Here is a 21,967-nt window from a genome sequence, read left to right on the forward strand (position 1 = left end):
CCACAACCTAAATCTAGTTTCTTGCCCATATAACATCACAAAACATGAAGAAATGTAGAGCCTAGCAGATGCATTCAACTGCTCTGGCCAGCTTCTGTATTCTAACTGGGTTTCAGTCTGCCTCAGATGGGCACTGGAGAATAATCTTTGGTGGTCTCCACAAACACCCAAAGAATGTGTTTCCAAAGGCAGCTGGTGGTAGAAACTACTGTTCCTCTTCCATATGTGTGTTGTGCTTCCCCTCTTCCAGTATGTGACTGGAAGAAACTGAGGTCATGCCAGCACTTCATTCCACAGTGGGGAGTAACAGCAGACTGCATAAGGGGTAGCACAGTAGGCCACCCCACGTGATTTCCACAATGCGTACGCTTAACGACAGCACAAGCGGTTTCCTCACATGTGAAGTCTCTGCAATAAGAACTGTATTGCTGAGGGAGTTGGAGTAACGAAGCTCCTCACAGTCCCACAGGTACCTTACACTGCATGTCTTAAACTCCTGTCTCACTGCAGCAATGTCCTTTCCCCGCAGCTTTTACAAATTCTCAGGTGAGCAGAGCTCACTGTACAGTTTCTGAGTCTAAGATGCAATCCTGCCCTCAGCTTGCAGCCTTTACAGTTCATGGCTCATTTCTTGATGCCATCCAAACAACAAGATTTAAGCAGATATAAATTCCTTGATCAATTTTTATATAATTTTATAGCATCTATTGCAGTTAAAATTTATTCAGTTATTTTTATTCTGCAAAAATAAAAAAATTCAAACCTCTAAAGAGCTTTAAATAGTTTTCAAGATGACTAGGAATGTCTGTCTTTCTTTCTGAACCTTGAAAGTCCACAGATACTATATAGCTAAACAAAGGTAGCCACAAAACAAGTAACTTTCTAACATCAAACTTACACTAAAATATGAAATAAAGCTCATCATTAATGACATATTAGAAGCTCAAAGCAGATTAAAATCTAAAAATTTTTTTCTATCTGATTTTAAGACTTGAATCACAGGTATTGGGGGAGGGTAAGTAAACTGTCTTAACAAATAGGGTTTTAGAGGAGCTTGATAATTCTAGGAGCACAACAGACATTTAAAATATTTGTCATACATTTTGTTCCTAAAGCATGAACAAAGTATTTAAAAAATTAAACACTGTTAATTATAAACATACCTGATAAAATAGTTTTTCAGTGTTGTTTTGATAAATCTTAAAATTATATCTCATAATAAGACCATTTGGCTGGGGACTTGGATCCCATTTCAGCCACACAGAATCTGCAGTGTAGTTGGTAATGGTCAAATTCTGGGGTGGAGCTAATGGCACTGCAAAAGAGGAATGCTATTAAGCTTCAAATTACAAATATTCCAGGCAAAACCAAAAAACTTTGGAGAAGCAGGAGAACATAGGTACTTTTGTTACCATTTGTATCTGAACCTAGCAAAACAGTACTTCACTGATATTTTAATCTTTTTCTTTCTCTTTGGCATGAAACAAATCTCATTAATCTGGAATTCGTGTTTAGTCAGCAAGCGATCTTCTTAGAGGTCTACAAATCTATTCATCCCTTAAACATCCCCATTGTCAGCACTAAGGCATTTAACAAAATTCGTATTACATGTATTACTGGAATGTGATACACTTTGCTTCCTACATCATATATTCAGCGCAACTCAATATATATTTGCAAGAGATGTCATTTGCCATGCAGGTGAGAGGAGGTCCACATGAAGGAGACCTGTGTGAATGTGTCAGAAACATTTCCATGTTTTATCATTTTTCAATTACATGGGGGTATGAAGACAAAGGTATTGTTTCTTGCTTCAAAATCCCTGACACTTGGCAAACTCTAACACATTCCAAAGGCAAAAGACATTTCTCCTTGGAGTTATTTTTTTAATCCTACGCAGAATGCAACCTCCTCTTGCACACTGTGGCGGGAGGAGAACTCAGAAAATACTTCCCTTGTAGTGTTTCCTTCTTCTGAAAACTCCTTATGTACAGACCAATGGAAAATGAATCCTTCATCTCAACTCTCTCCAGGTCTGATGTTGAGATCTAAGATGCATGCAGAAACATAGGGCCAATATTTCAAAGTTGGTTACAATTGAATTTGCTCACCTGACTCATCTGTGTAGAACTGAAGCATGGCAGATGGACCAGGTCCTTTTATTGTTCTTGCAGCTGCATAAATGCTGTATAATGTGAATGGCAGAAGGTCTTCCAAGACGATAAAATTATTGGTGGTAGAGAATGAGTTATTCCTTTCTGGCCCAAATAAATTTAAATCATAACTTATTATAATTCCACTTGGCTTAACAGGAGGGTCCCATGAAAGCATAACTGAGGTAGTTGAGAGATTTGAAAATGTTTTGATTATAGGTGCTGATTCTGGGACTATAAAAAGAAATAAGAGAGACAAAACCAAGGATAACCTCAGAAAAATATGAGTTACAATGAAAAATGTCTTTTAGTTATCAGTTAAAGTTGTGCTCTGAGTGGAAAATTCTATTTCATGGTCTCAACACAGAAAAGTGTAGTAGTTGTTTATGTCATTGTATAACAAAAAGGCTTTTAAGTAACATGAGAAAAATAAACACAATAATCTTTTTGTCTTTTAGAAAGTTATTTTTTTCTTTACAGTTCCTTAGGGATGAATAGAATATCTTACCATCTTCATCAGTTCTTATATGCAGACTTAGAGCATGCAGTTCAGACGATCCTTTATCAGTAGCTGGTGTGATTTTCAGGATGTAATCAGTATATTTCTCCAGATTGTCAAAAATTATGCTTGTGTTGTAAGTAAGGAAAGACAATATCTTATTGGTTCCCCGTTGCAGTAAACTTAGAGAAACATGAAAGAAGACTAAGCCATTCGGCTGGGATGGTGGAAGCCAGCTTACATTTACAGAAGATGAGGAAATGTTTTGATAGACCAGATTTTCAACAAAACCATCTGGGACTATGAGAGATAATAAGCAAAAAATAAATGCATGGATTACAGTAATAAAGCACCTAAACCCCAAACAGAAATAAATGCTCAAAGTATGATCAGACTTTAAATCTCACTTGTACTTTGTACAACTTTTAAAAATAGTATTTCTATTTCACAATCAAAAGCAAAATACTTTGAAGGCCTGTATCATCTATGTGAAATTTGTTTAACAAAAGAGTCTTAATGATGGTTTAAGACAATATTTTTATTGCTTGTATCCAAAGAAGGAGCTTGTGAACTATGTTCTTAGTATTATAAAGCAAATACTCAGATCAAAATGTCTTCCTTGCAAAGAAAAATACTGCAGTACTGAAAATGATACTTACTGGATTTTTTTAACTTTGCCTTTATAACAGTAAAATAATTTTAAAGTTAGAGAATATTTAACAAATGGAAGCACCCACATACATTGAGCATTAAAAAAAGTTATTAACTTACTATCCTGATCTGTATACACGTCTATTATTTCACTGGTTTTGTTTCCATCTCCAAAAGCTGTGCTTGCAGTTAACCATACAGTGTAATGGCTGTATTTTGCCAAGTCATCCAGAACTGCAGAGTGGGACGTACTGACATGACTGTCGTTATCGTAACTCGTGAAATTCTAAATGAAAAAAAAGAAGTGTTACCATTGAAAATATTATTTATTGATTGATTTACCTTTCTAGTTTCCCATTTATTAGCTGTCCTTTCCATTAAAAACATGCCATTATTCATAATGCAAACATCTATACCCCGTGGATCGCATTAAACTGAAGGAACTGACAGAATTTCTTTTCTTTGTACAGCTGGTTGCTAACAAAAGGATTATACCAGAACCAAGTCCCACTTTCTTTTGAATTATATAAAAAAATTCCGCTAAAACTGTGACTGTAGCAATAGATTAGTGCTCTAGACAAGCCCTTCTGAGGAGGCTACTCCTGTTTAGAACAAACTGAAAAGAAAAAACTATAAATCAGATGATGCATGCAAGGTCAGCCATACCGCATAACCGAATGTGTCAAATCACCCACTGCTTTATGGGAACCTGACTTAGATGATCCAAAGCAGTTTAGTTCATGATTTGAAAACTGTTGAGAGGTTATGTACTCCATAAGCATATTCAGCTCCAGCATTGGGTAGGATGTCAAAGCTTTGCTCCTGATTTGAAGAGTCAGTATCATTCCTCTCCAGCAGCCACATTGCCCTGTTAAGCAGGTAGCATGGGCAGCACTTCTCAGGACCAAAGAAGTCCTCCTAACTTCTCTACACAGTAACCTTTTCGTGATGGATTTCAGTGAGTTTGGTTTTGCCCAACCCCCTGATGAACAGCCTAGTACACATTCCAGCTATTTGGCCTGCCCTCTAATTTCAGTGTTGTACCTTATTCACACCCTCCAGATCCTTAAAATCAAAGCTGGCTTTAAATTAAATGCTTTCCCAAAAAAGAGAGGCTGTGACAGCAAGACTTACTAAAACAGGAGGAAGGTGACTGTAATGTTTGCATATTTAAATTCAGAAATACCACATATAAACACAGGCATGCTAAATCCAGATACTAAAAAATAGGTTATATTTCTCTTGAGGAAAGTTCCTACTGAAGAAGTCACTGTGATACGCTCTACCAAACAGTTGAGTCGCTACTGTGTGAACTGATAGCTTAGTATGCAATCTTGATGTCTGCAATCAATACATATCAATTTATATATCTAACATAACAATCAAATTTTTTGTACAGGCAAAGTTATTTTATTTCTGCAGAAAACAATAGGTGACATTCTCATACATTCCCATGAGATTTTTGTACCAATATCTGAAGACTTAGTTTTGCCTACAGTCACTACTGCTCACATAACATAACGAGTAAACAGTTTGCTTGGCAATGAAAATGTAAGCCTTTGTTTTCAGTGCAGAACAGAAGCTGCACAAACTGATGACGGTATAAATTTCTATATCCACTCCTATTAACAGACTTAAAGCACACTGTCAGGTTTGTCTGAAAGATCAGGTTAAGTCAGCATGGGTAAAAACACTAAAAAATTCCACCTTAATATGTGACTTTCTCTTACACATAGGTGGAAGCTCACACTAACTTCACATAACTAACTGAAAAAGCCTGGGAAAAGCTTTGCTTTACACTTGAGCACGGTAAGATACAGGAAACAGAGGACTGAATTCTAAGCTATTTAATTAAACTTTCTGATGCTCAAGAATAGTATGACAGAAAATACCTTCTGACCCAGAAGCATCATTCTACTACCCTCCTGTTGTTATTAGTATTAGATATTGTAATTATTAATAATTAGCAATTGATAATAATAACATCTAATAATAAGTTTAAAAAGACCTTAAATAATTCTCTGAGTTTTCAAGGTAAAAACGTCAAAGGTACCACATCAAGTTTTGATTTTAGATTGGTATGAACAGCTGAAAAATCCAACTCTCAGTTTAAAAAGCATACCTTTACAATTTAGTCAGCTGTCTGGCAGTTAAGGACTCAGTAAACCAAAGTGAATGCTACAACAGGGTTTTTGGTGGTTCAACAAAAACTGTTTAAGAGGTAGTCCCCTTACTATGAGGAGCCCAAGGACTGAGGATTACCTCAAACTTCTGATATGACAAAATATTGGGAAAGAATGAACACATCATTAAGAGTAAGGGTGAGCAGGAAGAACTGTGTGGGTACAAACTGAGAAAAGATGAAACTTGCACTAATTGTACCCTGGGGATAGAACACTATAGGAAGTTTTACAATTAACTGTGGCTGCAGATGAAAGCAAGCAGCTTAGGATCTTTGGCTACAGCTGAAGAAATTCTTCCTTCTGTCCCTTTCTTCATTCATACATGAAAGAAGTTTTGACATAGCAAAGTATCAGATTATTAAAAGCAACTAAGTGTAAGCAATACACACAGGCCATGAAAGTGTCAGCAGAAAGTAGTATCTTCTTCACCTCAGGAAGTGGCAGAAATTTCCAGTGGCATAAAGCCGTAATTAGTTCTATACAAACAGCACAGTGCTGCTGCTCTTCACCGTTAACCTTTTCCCCCCTGTTCTGTTTCCTTCTTTAGTTTCATTGTATTGCACTGTTGTTTAGAGTTAGAGTATCGCATACTTGACTCTGGCAATCTGGTGACAGTGTGAGGGCTAATCCAAGCCATCCCTCAAGAAGCGTAATGCACACGGTTCCAGTACCAACCGAAGTGAAGATATTTCCTTTTTGTGTGCTGCACCATTCTGATGCCATCTTTTAAAAAAATTTGCAGTGTATTTTAGAGGAGTTCCCCTTTCATCCCTATTTCGGTCATACTGGTGAAAGAAAATCTTTGACTGTTAAGCTAATATAGCACATTGCTTGCATCCCTTGTCTGCACCCCAAGGGCAGACCAAGCCAAACTTCACTCTGAACTGTATCGAGTCATGTTCTCTTAGGCTGGCTTGAAGTACAGGGGGTGGATGATCTGGAGTCTAACGTTCAGTCTCTAGAAGGGCTGTGGGCTTTTCTTCTCTACTTGGTTCCCCTGTCTGGTTTGGCAAAGCAGGACAGTTGTCATCTGTACTGAAATTCCTACACTGAAGAACTTTCTCCAAACATAAATTTATATTTTTAATTAGCACCTTTCCCACTTGCTTGCTAATCAAAACACAAGTATAGAGAGATTGAATAAAAGTTTATTCAAGTCAGCGATACCTCTTATAGATCAGTATTTAGCAATGAGACAATTACTTCCATAGATTCTTTGACTTCTTTCGTCGATAAGACTGAGAACATGGGCAATATGATTGCTTCAAGCACCATGCAAGGCAGCATGGAGCAAAACTTGCAAAGCTGCCGTTGCAAACAGTGAAAGCTCAAACTGCAGGAATCCAGCAGTGTCACAAAAAAGCGATGTGAATAAGAAGTAAAGTGTCATGTCATCTGTGTAGGAAGTGCCCTTCATCACAATATGTGCCATATCTTTACTGCACTGGGGCAGAGTAGTGAACATAAACCACCACAAAGCACCATTTTCCCTAGACCTATGGCAGCAGAAGATGAAAGATAAGCTGAACTTGTGCAAGTGATGGTTTCTTCTATTTGGCTACCAGTCATTCCTCCCTCTGTGACACTTTTTCTTTTACAAACTGTCAACGTCCCCATAGAAACAGCCCACTCATCTACCAAAATCCTCAAATCTAATCTCCATCACTAAATAGTTCCTTCTGCTGTTCTGGTTCTGAATCCTAGGTCTGAGTACCCCAGGCCTTCTGACTGGACAGCCACACTGTGATTTTCATGTAGATCTGTAAAGCAAAGAAACTATACATTATTTTTCTGCCTTATGAAGGTATGTGACTTTTTTTTTCTTTTTGAAGGAAAACTATTTCTTCTGCAAGTTTCTGCATCATGTCATGGAGTAAACTACATCCTTTATCTCAGGTCTTTCACCTTTTTCCCCATTAAAAAACAAAACAAAACAAAACAAAATCCCAAAACCCCACTTGAATCTGCAGCTGCTAATTTCCTGAGTTTTAACATATTCATAGTCAGTGCTTTATATTAATTAGATTTTAACATGCCTGAGGAGTTTGAGAATGTGTGAGAAGTGAGACAACAGAAAAACACCAGTTTTAGTATGACTTTTATATCTATTTCAGATTATTACAGTTTTGGAAGATGTTAATTTGCTTGATATTCTTCAGCCAGGATGTTTTTTCAGGCATCTAGAAGACATGCTTTAATACTTGGATCTCTGTTATTATGTCCTGACAAAGAAGCAGATGAAAGACTGGCAGAGAATGGCTGCCTACAGCAGCATACCTGAGAAGGTGGGCTTCCCAGAAATGTGAAAAGGTCATCTACTTTTTTATTTCTCCTTTATAATTTCCCAAACTGAAAATACAGTTTGGATAAAGATAAGCAGAATGGTGACCTAGATGCAGAGTATTCCAAATAAGGATTATTTCTTTTCAAATGAGTGCAATACAAAACTTACCAACAGATCTGCAACTACATGGTTATACTTCTAAGTCACAGATAGTTGTAAGCTGTATGTGTGCATAAATTTACAATTGTCTGTATATGTCATATATATATATATATAATATCAGTTGTTTCCTTCTCCTGTTTGAAACCTGTTGTGCACTCACAGGAATGCCAAGGTACAGAATAGGAGTGCAATGTAGATATGGTAGTTGCCATGCCAAATAGAGAACAGAGAGGCATGTGGAGGGCAGAGGGAGGTAAGGGGAGCAGACAGATTAGGAGTGGATCACAGTTTGAGAGATTAATGGTGATCTCCCATGGCTGGTAAGAGACAGATGCAACAGCAGCTGAAACCTATCTTCTGATGGCAGAAAGATGGGTTAAAAATCAAAGCTGAAAGTGTGGAAATGGTAGTTTCCACACCTAGAAGTGGAGCTACTGTCAATGCTTTTTTGCTGTCTACCACATAATATGCCACAGCAGTGGTAACTTCCACCCATGCCACCATCCTTTCCTTGCCCAACTACATCACATGATAATGAAACTGGACCCTCATCTTGCTGGGCCTATGCTACTGTGCTCCATCTTCCCTGTCGTGCTCCTTCATTTCCAGCCCTGGGCACATCCAGATGGATGTTAGCTCTCAGTGTATGTGTCACCTTACTCATTCACTTCAGAGTTACACCCTCCTAAAGGCAGGAACATCCCAAGTCCACAGTCCTCCTCTAAAATCGCTTGAGATGTCCAAGAATTAGATAAATGTAGATGCTCTTCATAGGATGGGCTAGTTCAGGTAATGCACTGGTGTAAAGGTTTCTCCACAGATTTGTTAGGCTAAGAAAAACGCTGTTGGTATAGCAGTGTGTGCAAGCAGAGTCTGAAGCTCAGAACTGTAGCCCTGATTTTAATCTCATCAGAATGTGAATTCGTGGCACGGTCCTGCTTGCCTCTGAAACTCTGCAGACAGAGCTTGGCAATCACACAGCTTCACAGAAGGCAGAGAAGTGTATACAATGAAGTATGTCAGCAATTATTCAGTCACAGCTATTTGTAAAATTTGTGAATAATTTTTTCTAGTTATCATCAAACACATGCATACCTCACACTAGACATATCTTGAGCATAAAGTTATGCAGTAGAGGTAATTTTTCATGCATTAGTTTCTTCATGAATTTATATTTCTTTCTTTTCTTCCACATGTGTTAACCTTGTGACCAAAATCCTGTAAAGGAAGCTTATTTCTTCTTATTACAGTTCTGTATCATAATATATTCTTAGAAAGGAGAACAGAAAAACTATATATAAAATTAATAAATGTGGTGCATAATTAAGGCTGAAAGTAGCAACAAAAAAAACCTACATGGAAATGTGCAGATCACCAAAAAATTATAAATAAAATTTTATTTGTCTTTTATGCTTTAACTTAGGAACCTCAATATCAACATACAAAACAGTCATTTCCTTTTGAGACTAACAAAAATATGAAATAATAATGTATTCACTACTTCGACATTATCTTTTATTTTCACCACTGTACGAACATGCACTAAAAAGTAAACCCAGAACTGTTACAGAAATTTATTCAAATTGATCAATTAGACTAAAATAAACAGTCTTAAGGATGTGCAATGAATGTAATGGGTCTTGCATCTGTCTATCTACACATGTTGTGCATATATTTGTATTAGATGTATGCGTGTGTACATACATGTACCTACAAACATTTCAATAGGGAACATTACACAAAAACTATTTGCATTAATGTTTAATGATATGGATGTCCACTGAGATGTACAACGCAACACACATGATTACAAGATATGCTTCTGTCTTTATAAGTTAAAAGCTGCCTTGTGATAAAGGAAATACGAAAGAACAATATACTGATAACTATAAAATTGATTTAATCTTTAATGAATTATTAGAACACTTTATTGAATTCTACAAAAAGAATATAAAAATAAGCTTACCTGTATGAATATTCCTGAATTATTTTTGAAATAAACTGAGTAGTACAGTATATTTCCATTAGGCTTTTGAGGAGGAGACCAGAATAGCATTATTGATGTGGAAGTAAGATTTCTGTACACAACATCTTTCGGTGGATCACTTGGTGCTGGAAAAATGGTAAGTTTTAGCATACCTAACTCAAGGTTTTATACATTTTAGTGCCCAAGAAAGATCCACTATAGATTTGACAACACCCTATGTCAAGTTAAATTGTATAAAAACTGCTTCTGGAAATGATGAAATAAAATAGTAGATGTAAATAAAATTTTTTAAAGCTATTTTTTCAGACAGTTTTGTATTTAGCTGCATTTGTAAACAGATATTCTTTTACTTATAGAATTTGTCCTGCACCTACTTCTTTGGGCACATGGAAAACCTAATTTGCAGACATGGCAGTTGCCCGAGTTAGGCCTCTATGCTCCATATATACTTAACAGGAAAAATTTTTTTTTGTTTTGGAAAACCTAAATTAAAAGCCTTGTCCTCTCTTTGCTGATTATAAGCAGAATTTAGGCTCCCAACTCTTGCAGGTAAACCAGATGCTTAAGCTTGGACAGTATGATCATTTCTGGTTTTTTCCTCTTTCCTCTGCGTATTAAACAAGCTGGAAGGACTCTGTGAGACTTCTTCAAATAGCCTCTCCTCCTATCCTGTAAAGAATAGCAGCATACAGCTCCTCTCAGTAGCACAGTGATGTAGGAGACTCAAATTCAATTCCTTAAGTCAGCTGAAGAGAATTCAAATCCGTATTTCTCGCCATCCAAGAAAGTACTCTACACAACATGCAGTAGAGTACTGATCACTGTATGTTATCTCTCTTGCTTTGTGCTGCTCTGGTTTGTATAAAATACTAAAATATTAATTGGAGGGGGAACTCCAGGATCAGTTCCTAAAAATCCTGCCCTAAAACGTCAGTTCATGTTTCCATAACATCTTCAACAGCAAAGTCTGGGAATACCTACAACTTGATGATTTAGACAGTCTTATGAGGGATGGCTTGGATAGATGCTCATCCTGCCAGAGACTGTGTGTTGGGAGGTCAGTTTATCTACGCAGGATAATGCTGAAATACACCTGCATACTATCCACTTTAGAACAGGTCATAGCAACATAATTGATGGGAAAACCAAACAATAATTAAACTGAATGACTTTCAACGCCCAGTATATAGTATGATCACTTATAAAAGTCATCTACCATATTGGAAGTATAAAAGCATTAAAATAAGAATAAAGAAATCAGTGTACACTTAAAGATTTAATTTTCAAATTAAAACCATTTCAGACTTGTGAGAGAGACTCTAAGGAGTATTTTCCCTATCAGAAGTCGTGTCACAGCAAGATAAAGTAAAGAGCTATTAAAACATATTATAAAATTAATTTGATTTATTTCAAAATTTAAAATTAATCTTACCTGTCTTGAAGGCAAATGCAAAGTTTTGCTCAGTAAATTTACAGAAATGCCTATCATAATTACATAGAGCCATAGATATGTGTACGCACAAAGGCAGAGGCACACACAAACTGACAAGTACAACGTCTCTTCTTAACCAGTCAAATGCCACTTCAGTAACTTTATTAACTTAAATAAGACTGACAGAAATTTAAGGCTGAATGAAATTAAAGATTCATACTATACACAAGCTTACCTCCCTCGGAAGTTCTGAATGTTATAGTATCACTTTTTATGTTGCCATCTCCAAATCTTGTACTTGCTGTTAGGTAAGCACTATAGTCACAGTTATTTTCCAGGTCTGTGAACTGCAATGATGTTTCTGTTACATTAAGACTCCTTTTTGACATTTTATTCCTGAAGAAAAAGTATTTTATTAATTAAATATACACACCATTTCTGTATGTATACAGCTGTGGCACATGATATGAAATTGAAAAATGCATGATTGTGGCAAATACAAGTATTTTAGGCTTTAAAAAAAGGCTGGGATAACTTTTGTCTCTTGTGTTGAAAAGCTCAGTTTTGTACTGTTGCATCACAATAGGGCTCTTAATTTTGCGATTTAAAAAAGAAAAACAAACCAAAAAACCAACAAAACACCACAGAAATATATTTGTAAATTACATCAGCAAAGACAATGATTATACGGAATATCAAGGAGGAGCATGTCCATCTAGTAACTGCGATCAAATGGTTATGTGGTACCCTTGGGAAGGACACAGTAGGGCATAACTAAACTGTCTCCCTGGACAGGAATAGCAAAATATAAAAAGATTATAGCAGGGAGCATGCCCTACTGTGACTCTGTGAAATTGGTCAGAAGGCTGAAGTTATAAATGGAATAATAGAAGATGATATGGAACAGGAATTAGCTGGTGCTGAGTTAATTCTGGTGGAATGTAGCAGGGGATCAGAATGGAACTCTAGTCAGGTCAAAACCCGCCTAGAAAGACTGTAAGATGTAACATTAATAAAACACTGGTATTAGCATAGGTATGAAATGATTATCAGAAAGTAAAATAAGATACAGAAATAACTAACTTGAATTCAAAAAGTCTGCTATTCCTCATTAAATTAATTTAATCTTTTAGGAAAAAAAAAAAAAAAAAAAAGTAGGAAAAAAAGCTAGCTAACGTTCCATTCCTGCAAAGATTTCTGTATGAGTGGGTGCCATGTGTCTTTAATGGGATTGCATACAGGGACAATAATTTGACCAGTAAAACAGAATATCTTGCTCCAGGAGTCACTGTAGAGCTCTTCACAAACAAGAGAATGAGTACTAATTCTAACAAAAATAGGAAAGGCTGATTCAAAATTATTAGATGGGCTGATTTTCATCTTTTGATAAGTGAATGAATGTCCCATTAGCAAAGATTATCATCTGATACTCCTGAAATAAAGCTACATTAACAAACAACTGGAATCAGAAAACGTATGAGAATGAAAAAACCTAAATTCTCCCTATCCCTTTCAGATTTTGAGTGGAATGTCTCTTGACATGGGAAACACTCTTGGTAACAGAAAAAGTTAAGAACATCTACATTTTTTCCCAAACTTCTGACATTTTAAATAAGCAGTAAAGAGATACAAAAGGTTGCAGCTGCAGTTATCAAATTCTATACAAAGAAAGACATCTTTTCTTGGATCTTTGCCTGATATATTCTTAGTATGGAAAAACATAGCTGGTTATAATTTAAGTAAGAAGAAAATCCACAGCTTCATGCTGCAAACACTTCTACTCTGAGTAACTGCATTCTTATACCATCTTATTTGCCAAAAAAATGTTTCCACAATTAGGTATATTTAGGAAGAACAAAATCTTGGGGTCTTTCAAGAAAAGTTGATTTTCTGTTTAGAAACAATTGAGATTGCAAACAAAATAACAAGAAAACACTGATCCAAGTGAGTGCAGTCTTCACAGACACCGAGAAAGAAAGTACCTAACAGAATAAGCTAAGCCAAGGAATTTTAATGAAGAACAATAATAATAAGTTTTAAATGACATCTTTCAGAAACCCAGACAAAAGATGTTATGAGAAATTGCATACTTCCACTTGACAAAGACCATATTTTCTTAAAAATTTGTACCTCAAAGTAGATCTAGTCAGTAATTACCTCATAAAAGTTTTCTGAACAGGATAATGCTGAAAGACAATAGCTATATACAAGTTCAGCATTTTTGTTAATATGCCTTTAATACTCTAGAATTGCAGACTCAGGAAGTATGAGTTTGTAGACTCAAGGTGTGCAGAGACTTGCTTTGCTACCTGCTAGCACCCAAAACCACCTTGTCCTGTGACAAACTCCATGAAAGATCATAACAATGAAAACATTACAGATACTACCCTCTCTGTTCCAGTAGTTGTGGATTCTTGTTCCCAAGCCATTAAAGAAAGGTTACTAAATTCTCTATAACTGTTGCAATATATTTAAGAGAAGGAAGATCTATTTAACATCTGTATTAACCTTCCTCTTTCTGCTTTATTGAGAAGCTCTGGGATTAACAATCTCCCCCAAAGTATACGGAATGCCTCCCAAAAGGAGCAACTATGGCATGACAGTTTGCCTTGTCAAATCTCACCCTGCAATGTGAGGGTGAAATTGTATAGACACTTCTGTTAAATACTTAAAATTCCCCTCCCCTCCCCCACCGCCTCAAAAAAAAAAAAAATCCAGGGAAGGAGGGATGTTGTGGCCCCTGTAAAGGCAACAGGAGTTTTTCTCCAATGTCCTCGCCTCAAGATGATACCTGATGCCTCTCTAATTTTAGACATGGCACAGTAAGGACAGATAAAACAGAGCAAGGAAAATATGGAAGGAAAAAGGACAAGGCATACTGCAAAAAGTTATGTGGTGGCTTAATTCAAATTTTTAGAAAGATGGGTCAATTAACAGTTTTTTAAAAATAATTCTTACTAACTCGTTTGTCATAGTAACAAAAGCAGTAAGCTTTAAGGCAACATAAGGATGAAAAGTTGTATAACCCCAAGTATTTGAACACAGCCTGTATCAAAATCATAATCCTTATTGCAAAGTAACTCTTTCCTAGCTAAAGGACAGTCTTAAATTTAATGGGGTTTGTCGTTAAAGAGCACCAGACCTTGCCAATACAGTAGAAGTAACAAGACAAGCCAAATTCAGCTTTTCTGGAAAAAGCTCCAAGTTTAGAAGCTATAATTTTAAAAAAAAATCAATAGGAACCGAGGCCAAACCCTACCCCAAAACTGTCAAGTAACATTAAAATAATAAATGTAAGCCCAACAGTAGTGTTTATAGCAACTGCTGATTTGCACATCTGGTTCACATCTCATAAGGTGCATGTTAGCATTTGCTGCCTGCACCTTAGTAGTGGCAATAAAATAATGCAGCATAAATGCAATACATTAAAAGTGATCAACAACAAAATCTTTTCTCTCCCAGTAGAAGTTATATGTAGATACACACAGAGATGCCACATCACTAAACCAAACTATGTTATGCAGAGAATAGGACAGAAGCTGCAAGTTTTAAAGTGACTAAACTCTTTTTTAAAGGTGAAAAAAGATCCCAGGAGAGATGACAGGGAAAAAAAAAAAAATTAGGGAAAAAGAAACAATAAACAGAAGAAAAAAACAAACAGAGTAAATGAAAAATATCTGTTAAAAAAAATACTCGTTTGCTATGAACATAATGAATACAAAATATAACAGCAGACCTAACTTATAACACAAAGACTCTTAACATTGCTCTTACACACTTTCTGCAAAAGGAAGCAGTATTTCTCTATTTTAAGCCTATTTCAAATCTTGGCAATTTAGCATAGGCTTGTGCCCTGCCTTACAATAGGCTTAATCAGAATACAATGAAAATAGTCACCAAGCTCTAACTTAAATTTGAATTCATTTACCATAACATAACCTTCAGAAAAATGTTGAAAATGCTTACAAAATATTTAATTCCCCAATTTTCAGCTAGTACATTATAGCTGAATTTGTACATACAAAAGGCTAGTATTTTAAGTGCTGGATGAATATTCGTTCTCCAAAAATGTGTAATCAACACATTGTGTAAGAAAAACCTAACATTCCTGATAGGTTACAGATTAATATTTATCCTCAGAACTACTTCCAGAAAATCTCACCAGACGTAAACTGTGTAATAGAGGATAATTCCATTTGGCTCCAGCGGAGGTTTCCATGACAACTTCACAGTGACACCCGACAACTGTTTTACGGAGAGGGATTCTGGAGGAGAACTTGGAGCTATAAAATGAGAGAACAGGGGACAACATCTTGTTAAACAGCTAAGATCGATGGGATACGCAGCATCCTTAAATAGGTTTTTAATTATTTGTGATGGAAAGTGAACTTTGTACTACACCGGTACAGTATCCATCAACTAATGTTAAGGCGCAGCTTCTTTTCCTTTTTCTGACAGATGATAAAAGAAGATTTTGCATGGTGGTGTTAGAACATCTGTTTCTGTGATTCAATGGAAAAAGTACTTCATGAGAAAACAGAGCAATGGGTAGGTCACAGGGATTCACCTACTGTCCAAGTACATTTTTGTTTCCCCTTCTGGTAAAAGCAAGAGCTTTATAGGTATGAACACATGCAAAATACAGCAAAATAGTTCCCTTGAGGAAAAAGAGGTGCTGTAAAGAATTACACAAAGCACCAAAAGGTGGAAAAATGGATAAGGATGGCATTGAGAGATGATAAAAATGTGGGATACTAGGTAGCGGTAAAATCTATTCACTCCACCAAATAAGGACCACATTCATACATTTAACATGTCACAAGGGCAATATAAAGATAGGCATTGACTGAGACCCTTAAAATTCATTTTAAGATGAACTCTACATGACACCATATCACAACTGTGTAGGGAAACAACGTAAGTAAATGAAAATGTTAGACCATGTTTGATTTCATTCTAAAGTTCCCATAAATATTGCTGAGAAAAAATATGCCCACATATGCATAAGGGATACTGTTTTGTATTAGTACGTTCTTGAGAAGTAAATCCTTTTCTTCATCTTGATTGAAGGATACATGTATCACTATGAAGTAATATTAGAATTACTTTTGTTTTTCTCAAATTAAACCAAAGAGCATCATGCACTAAAAATTCAGGTCATAGCTGTAGTCATGCATGAAAATTGAGAATATGAGCATAGCTATTAGCAAATCTATGAAACATTTGGTCTGAACCTTGGAACACTGTGTTCCTGTGAATAAAGAACATGTGGTGTATTATAAATATTGTTGTTTTTCAGTTGTTGTTCCTTCTTTCACTATCTCTAAAGTTGGCACAAAGGTTTTAGAACTCTGTGCATTTAAGAAAAAAAAGTATTTTTCATGGACAAAGGTTCACTGAATTCAGTGAATGCCCATATTTACTAGCGAAAAATGGTGACAGCTGTATTTAGTGTTTTACTTGTTATATTATCCTCAGTGGCTATATAATAAAAGATCTGTCATACTGTGAATGTCGTGCCTTTTTGGCATGTCTAGTTCATTCTACAGTTTTTATTCAGAGGATATCTTTTGCTGAAGAATAGAATCTACATTGCTCTAAATAAAAATATGCTATGCAAAAGACGGATTTATCCAAACTAGCTGCTCCCAGTGTGCTCCAGCAACGTTACTCTTGAGCAAAGAGTATTACTGACAGTGTGAATCTAAGCCCATCAATACATTGGAGATTTGCAAAGATCCATCCATTATCATCAAAACCTGGATCTTAGGCAAGTCAGTGCTCCCTAAGAAATGAAAAGAGACTTAATTTGGGAATGGGTGGTGGGATGTTCGTGTCAATGTCACTTTAGCCTAGGTTCCCAGAGGCTTCCCCCCTGAGCAATGGAGAGGGACAGACACAGGCTCCTCCAATATGTGAGTCACAGCTCCTAAGATAAGATTCTGCTTTGAATTTTTTTCAGGATTTCCGCTCCAGAAACTATGGAGGGGACCAATGCTAACTTCCCACAACCAAATTGGGTACTGACAGTACAAATATCATTTTAAGGTTCCTCTGCAGATTTGTGACCCCCTGTACTAATTAGCAGGGGATGCAATGACTGTTCTACCCTCAGCCTGCAGTGCAGAACACTCACCTACTCAATTTGGAAGTTCACTACTACAGATAATGGACTTTGAGCATTTTCATAATATTAATAAAACTACATCTATATATGTGTATCTGTACATGCATCTATTTAGAAGAATGCAAAAATCTCCAAACAAAAGAACCAGAAATATCCCTGGACCATTAAAGCTGCCTTTTGGTGGTTTTCCCTTTCTCTAGTTCTCAAATGTCTGCAGAATCAAACACAATATTTAATTCTACCATGTGGTGTATTAGGTTAAAATAAAATATTAGTAAATTAAGATTCTTCAAATTCGTAAGATATTGGTAAGACCAAATGTCCACTCACAGCAATCATGCCATTTCACATAGCCTGTACTGCTAAATATATTAAATAACAAATAGACAGATACATAGATAGATTGATCAATAGACAGATGAGTATGTGTGTAGACAGACACAGACATCAATGTAGAGATGCATTTGCAAAAAAACCCCAGTATACAAAACCTACACGCATCTAACATGAAGTGTAAGATTAGTTTAAGACTACAGGCAGACAACGATACATTGCAACTTCTGTTCTGACTTACCATCTTCATCAGTCAGTATATGCAGAGGTGAACTACGAAGGCCCTCCCCCACTTTCGTACTAGCAGACACTCCTACAGTATATTCTGTATATTTCTTTAAATCTAAATTAAAAAAAAAAAAGAATTCAATAAACCAATCATTCAGTGGGCCAAATTAGGTTTTTTAATGGATCATAAGTAGTTTTGAAGTGCTGAATAGACTCATCACTTACACTGATCTGTGTCTTTAGAGACTGAAATAAGCATTGGGAAAACTTGAACACAAAGTATTCTGCATGAATAAATGAAGGGGAAAAGCCCTAATTACCAGTTTACACTTCATATTCCTAGAATGCTTTAGTTTGTCCTTGGCTGTATTCTGAAAATTTAAGGCACTGAGCTCCCATTACTGCTGTGTCATTGACACATTAACATTAACTGCTGTGTCATGCCTCAGTTATAATGACAGATCACAGCAAAAGACGCGAAGGTGAGTGGAACGGGAAGTATTTATTTTTATGCAGAATAAGATCAGAAATATATGTAGGTGACTTTAGTGTTTAATTGTTACAATGACAGATATGCAAAGAAATCTATTGAAGTTCCTTGTGCTTTAAACATCTAAAATACAATGAGATATATGTTAGAGTCTATAGCATTTGTGGACCATTCCACCACATTACAGCAGGGCACAACAGGCTATTTCTCAAGATAGCTAGCATATAACCTTATATAAGGACAAGGAGGATCATGTCCAACCAATGAAATAATTGATCTGAATCAGTCTGATCCCTTCTCGGAACAATTTACAGTTGCCATAAGTTCCAGTTCATTATATACTGGCCTGTAATATGTAGTGTCAGAAAAGTGCTGTTTATGACTCTTTCCTCAGTTCCATTAATCCTCTTGAGATATACTGTGTAGGTCTGTATGATTCCATTGGGAATGGATGGTGGAAAAAACGATAATTCAATTTCCCTGGATGAGATGTTCTTATAGGTTATGTTTTCTGGTGCAGAATCAGGAACTAGAAGACAAAATTTAGACTCATAGAAGATTTCAGTCAGTTTCACTGATCTGTTAACCATTTTCTTAAAGTAGTTTAAAAGAAAAATTGTAAACACATGTAATTAATGCAAACATTAAATTGTAAACATTTAGATTTTTATCATATTTTTTGGACAAAATAAATTTTAAAAGAGGCTGAATTGGAAGATCAAAAACACATGGCAGACACACACTGTAACAACAAGGTACAGGTCAATTTTTTTAAAAAATAAAATTGATGGAAATCATCTTAACATACCAGAAAAAAAAATCCGGAGCATGACACTAAACTTTCCTTCTAACACCCCATAACTATCACCACAAACCTCCAAGTAAGCTATTGTTAGATCTTCCATGTTGGGCTGCCATAATTTACGCTTTGTATTAGCAACCTGCATTTTCTTCCTTCTCCCTGGGTGAGCTATACAAACTGTACTCCTATGGAAAAACAAAGGGAGCCTCCCTGCATTGCTCTAAGTGCCCTGAGAGCATCTCCCCTCCTGGAGGTCTGGCTGCTGGGGCTCAGGGCCAGCTCAGCAATAGTGTAGCTATGGCCTGGTGACACGCTCCCAGGCAGCGCTGCCATGAGGCTGCAGCCAGGGCTGACCGCTGGCCCCTGGGAGCTGCTTTCAGCTGCGGCTTTTGTGCTTTGCCCTGGCTGAGCTACAGCTCCCGCTGCATCGCTGCCATGGCTGTGCTTGGCCGTGGACCTACTGATCTAGCCCGACATGCAGACTGATGTCACAGCCTGAGGTCACTCTGAGGACCTGCCCAGCTGTCACTGGTTAGTGTCACTGAACCTGCTAACTCACTTTCCTGGCTTCACCTCAGACCTGCATCACCAATGTGGAGGGTTTGGCAATCTGGACTCAGGGCTGCCCCTGGCTGCGACCCCAAGACCTGCCCTGCTCCCTTCACTGCGGGTTGGTGGGACAAGTCCTGGCTAGTGAGGTCTATGCACTGCTGGCCCAGGGATCCCCTTGGCTCTTGGCTCCCCGTCCATTAGAGAGCAGCTGGCCCTTGCTGCGTCATGATAAATGGGTTTTGTGTGCATGTGTCTGTCTGTCTGTCTCTCCCCAAGCAAATCCACAAGTATGATTTCCTTTATCCAAAATTGGACTTAATATATCTTATTCCAGAAAATCATAATCATACAATGACCACACAATTTGTCCAAAAGGTCAGGTAAGGCATGGACAAGTTTTTAGGATGCCATAACATTCTTATAAATATACTGACACTTAATGAAACTCTGCATTCAAAAGGCTAAGTAATTTCTGCTTAAGCAATATCCAGAAAGGGGATAAATGCTAAGAAAGGCAGTGAAATCAGCTCACAGTTCTGCCTAATTTCATGGTAGAATGGTAACAGAGAATTCCCAAGAGCTCTTCAAACACACCAGCCCATTAATGGGTCGTGTTTCACTCAAAATGCTCTATTCTCCAGATTCTCCCTTGGTTTTATTCTTCTCATCTCAGAAGATGTTTTTGCAGCTTCTCATCTCTATCACAGGCAGCTGGAATTCAAATTTTTGTTCTGAGCATCAGGGGATTTAGGCACTGAGAAAGAACTAACTGTTTTAAAAGGCAACTTAGACAAAAGATGAATGCCTAAGTTAAAGAGAGCAATAAAAAAGGTTATGTCTAAGGACACTGTATCAGTTGTGCAGGTGGCTTCATACCTATGGTATCTGATGAAAAAAAATCTTCAGAAGTAGCACAATGTCTTGGCAGAGCTAGCTTGGCACTTCTATTATGACTGCTGTTCTGAAAACTAGGTGTTTGCAACCCCCTTCCTTAAGAGCTTGACTTAGAATCATAGAATTTTTTCGGTTGGAAGGGACCTTTAAAGGTCATCTAGTCCACCCCCCTTGCAATGAGCAGGGACATCTTTAGCTAGAATAGGTTCCTCAGAGCCCTGTCCAACCTGACCTTGAATGTTTCCAGCGATGGGGCTTCTACCACCTCTCTGGCCAATCTGTGCCAGTGTTTCACTACCCTTATTGTAGAAACTTCTTCCTTATATCTAGTCTAAATCTACCCTCTTCTAGTTTAAAACCATTGTTCCTCAACCTATCGCAACAGGCTCTGCTAAAAAGATTGCTCCCATCTTTCTTATAGGCCCCCTTTAAGTACGTAAAGGCTGCAATGAGGTCTCCTGGGAGCCTTCTTTTCTCCAGGCTGAACAACGCCAACTCTCACAGCCTTTCTTCATAGGAGAGGTGCTCCAGTCCCCTGATCATTTTTGTGGCCCTCCTCTGGACCTGCTCCAACAGGCCCATGTCTTGCTTGTGCTGAAGATTCCAGAGCTGGACACAGTGCTCCAGGCTGGGGTCTCACTAGAGCAGAGCAGAGGGGGAGAATCACCTCCCTAGAACTGCTGGCCACACTTCTTTTGATGCAGCCCAGGATACGCTTGAACTTTTGGGCAGCGAACACACATTGCCAGCTCATGTCCAGCTTTTCATCCACCAGTACCCCCAAGTCCTTCTCCGTAGAGCTTCTCTTAATAAGCTGACTTGTTAGGCAGGCCTAGACCACAACTACTTAACACAGGAAAAAATCAAAGTTCATTTCAGAAACAAGGAGGAGAAGGAGCTCATAGTGATTACACTGTGTCTTAACAATCAAGGAGCCAGACCATCTCCCTGCTCCTTCTGAGAGACATGAGTATGTGCATTTCATTCCTCACTGAGAAAAATGTGATAAACAGAACACACTTAGTTCCAAGGCTAGCTCTAGGTATAGATAAAGTAGCCAGTTGTCCGAGGTAGCAAATTGGTGAAGATAGCAAAAGGCCCCCAACAAAGGATGATCATCATACCAGTGCTACCTGTATATGGCTGAGTCCTAAATGAAGCGAACCTTCATGTCTGCCTCCCCAGCCACC

General features: G+C 37.3%; 1 protein-coding gene across 1 annotated transcript in view; it reads right to left on the bottom strand.

Annotated features, from left to right (window-relative positions):
• The window catches only part of PTPRQ (protein tyrosine phosphatase receptor type Q), a 139,801-nt gene that overhangs the window by 63,896 nt on the left and 53,938 nt on the right, over positions 1-21,967 (bottom strand). Inside the window, exons 32-40 of the mRNA XM_086471434.1 lie at positions 18,876-19,058; positions 18,053-18,154; positions 15,514-15,634; positions 11,587-11,747; positions 9,899-10,044; positions 3,424-3,589; positions 2,662-2,952; positions 2,112-2,387; positions 1,164-1,315 (exon numbers count right to left, since the gene is read on the bottom strand). Coding sequence (XP_086327560.1) covers positions 1,164-1,315; positions 2,112-2,387; positions 2,662-2,952; positions 3,424-3,589; positions 9,899-10,044; positions 11,587-11,747; positions 15,514-15,634; positions 18,053-18,154; positions 18,876-19,058 — 1,598 coding nt within the window. The remainder of the gene's footprint in view (positions 1-1,163; positions 1,316-2,111; positions 2,388-2,661; positions 2,953-3,423; positions 3,590-9,898; positions 10,045-11,586; positions 11,748-15,513; positions 15,635-18,052; positions 18,155-18,875; positions 19,059-21,967) is intronic.

This window comes from Leptosomus discolor, chromosome 1, assembly GCF_034619465.1.
Source record: "Leptosomus discolor isolate bLepDis1 chromosome 1, bLepDis1.hap2, whole genome shotgun sequence".
Lineage (NCBI taxonomy): Eukaryota > Metazoa > Chordata > Aves > Leptosomiformes > Leptosomidae > Leptosomus > Leptosomus discolor.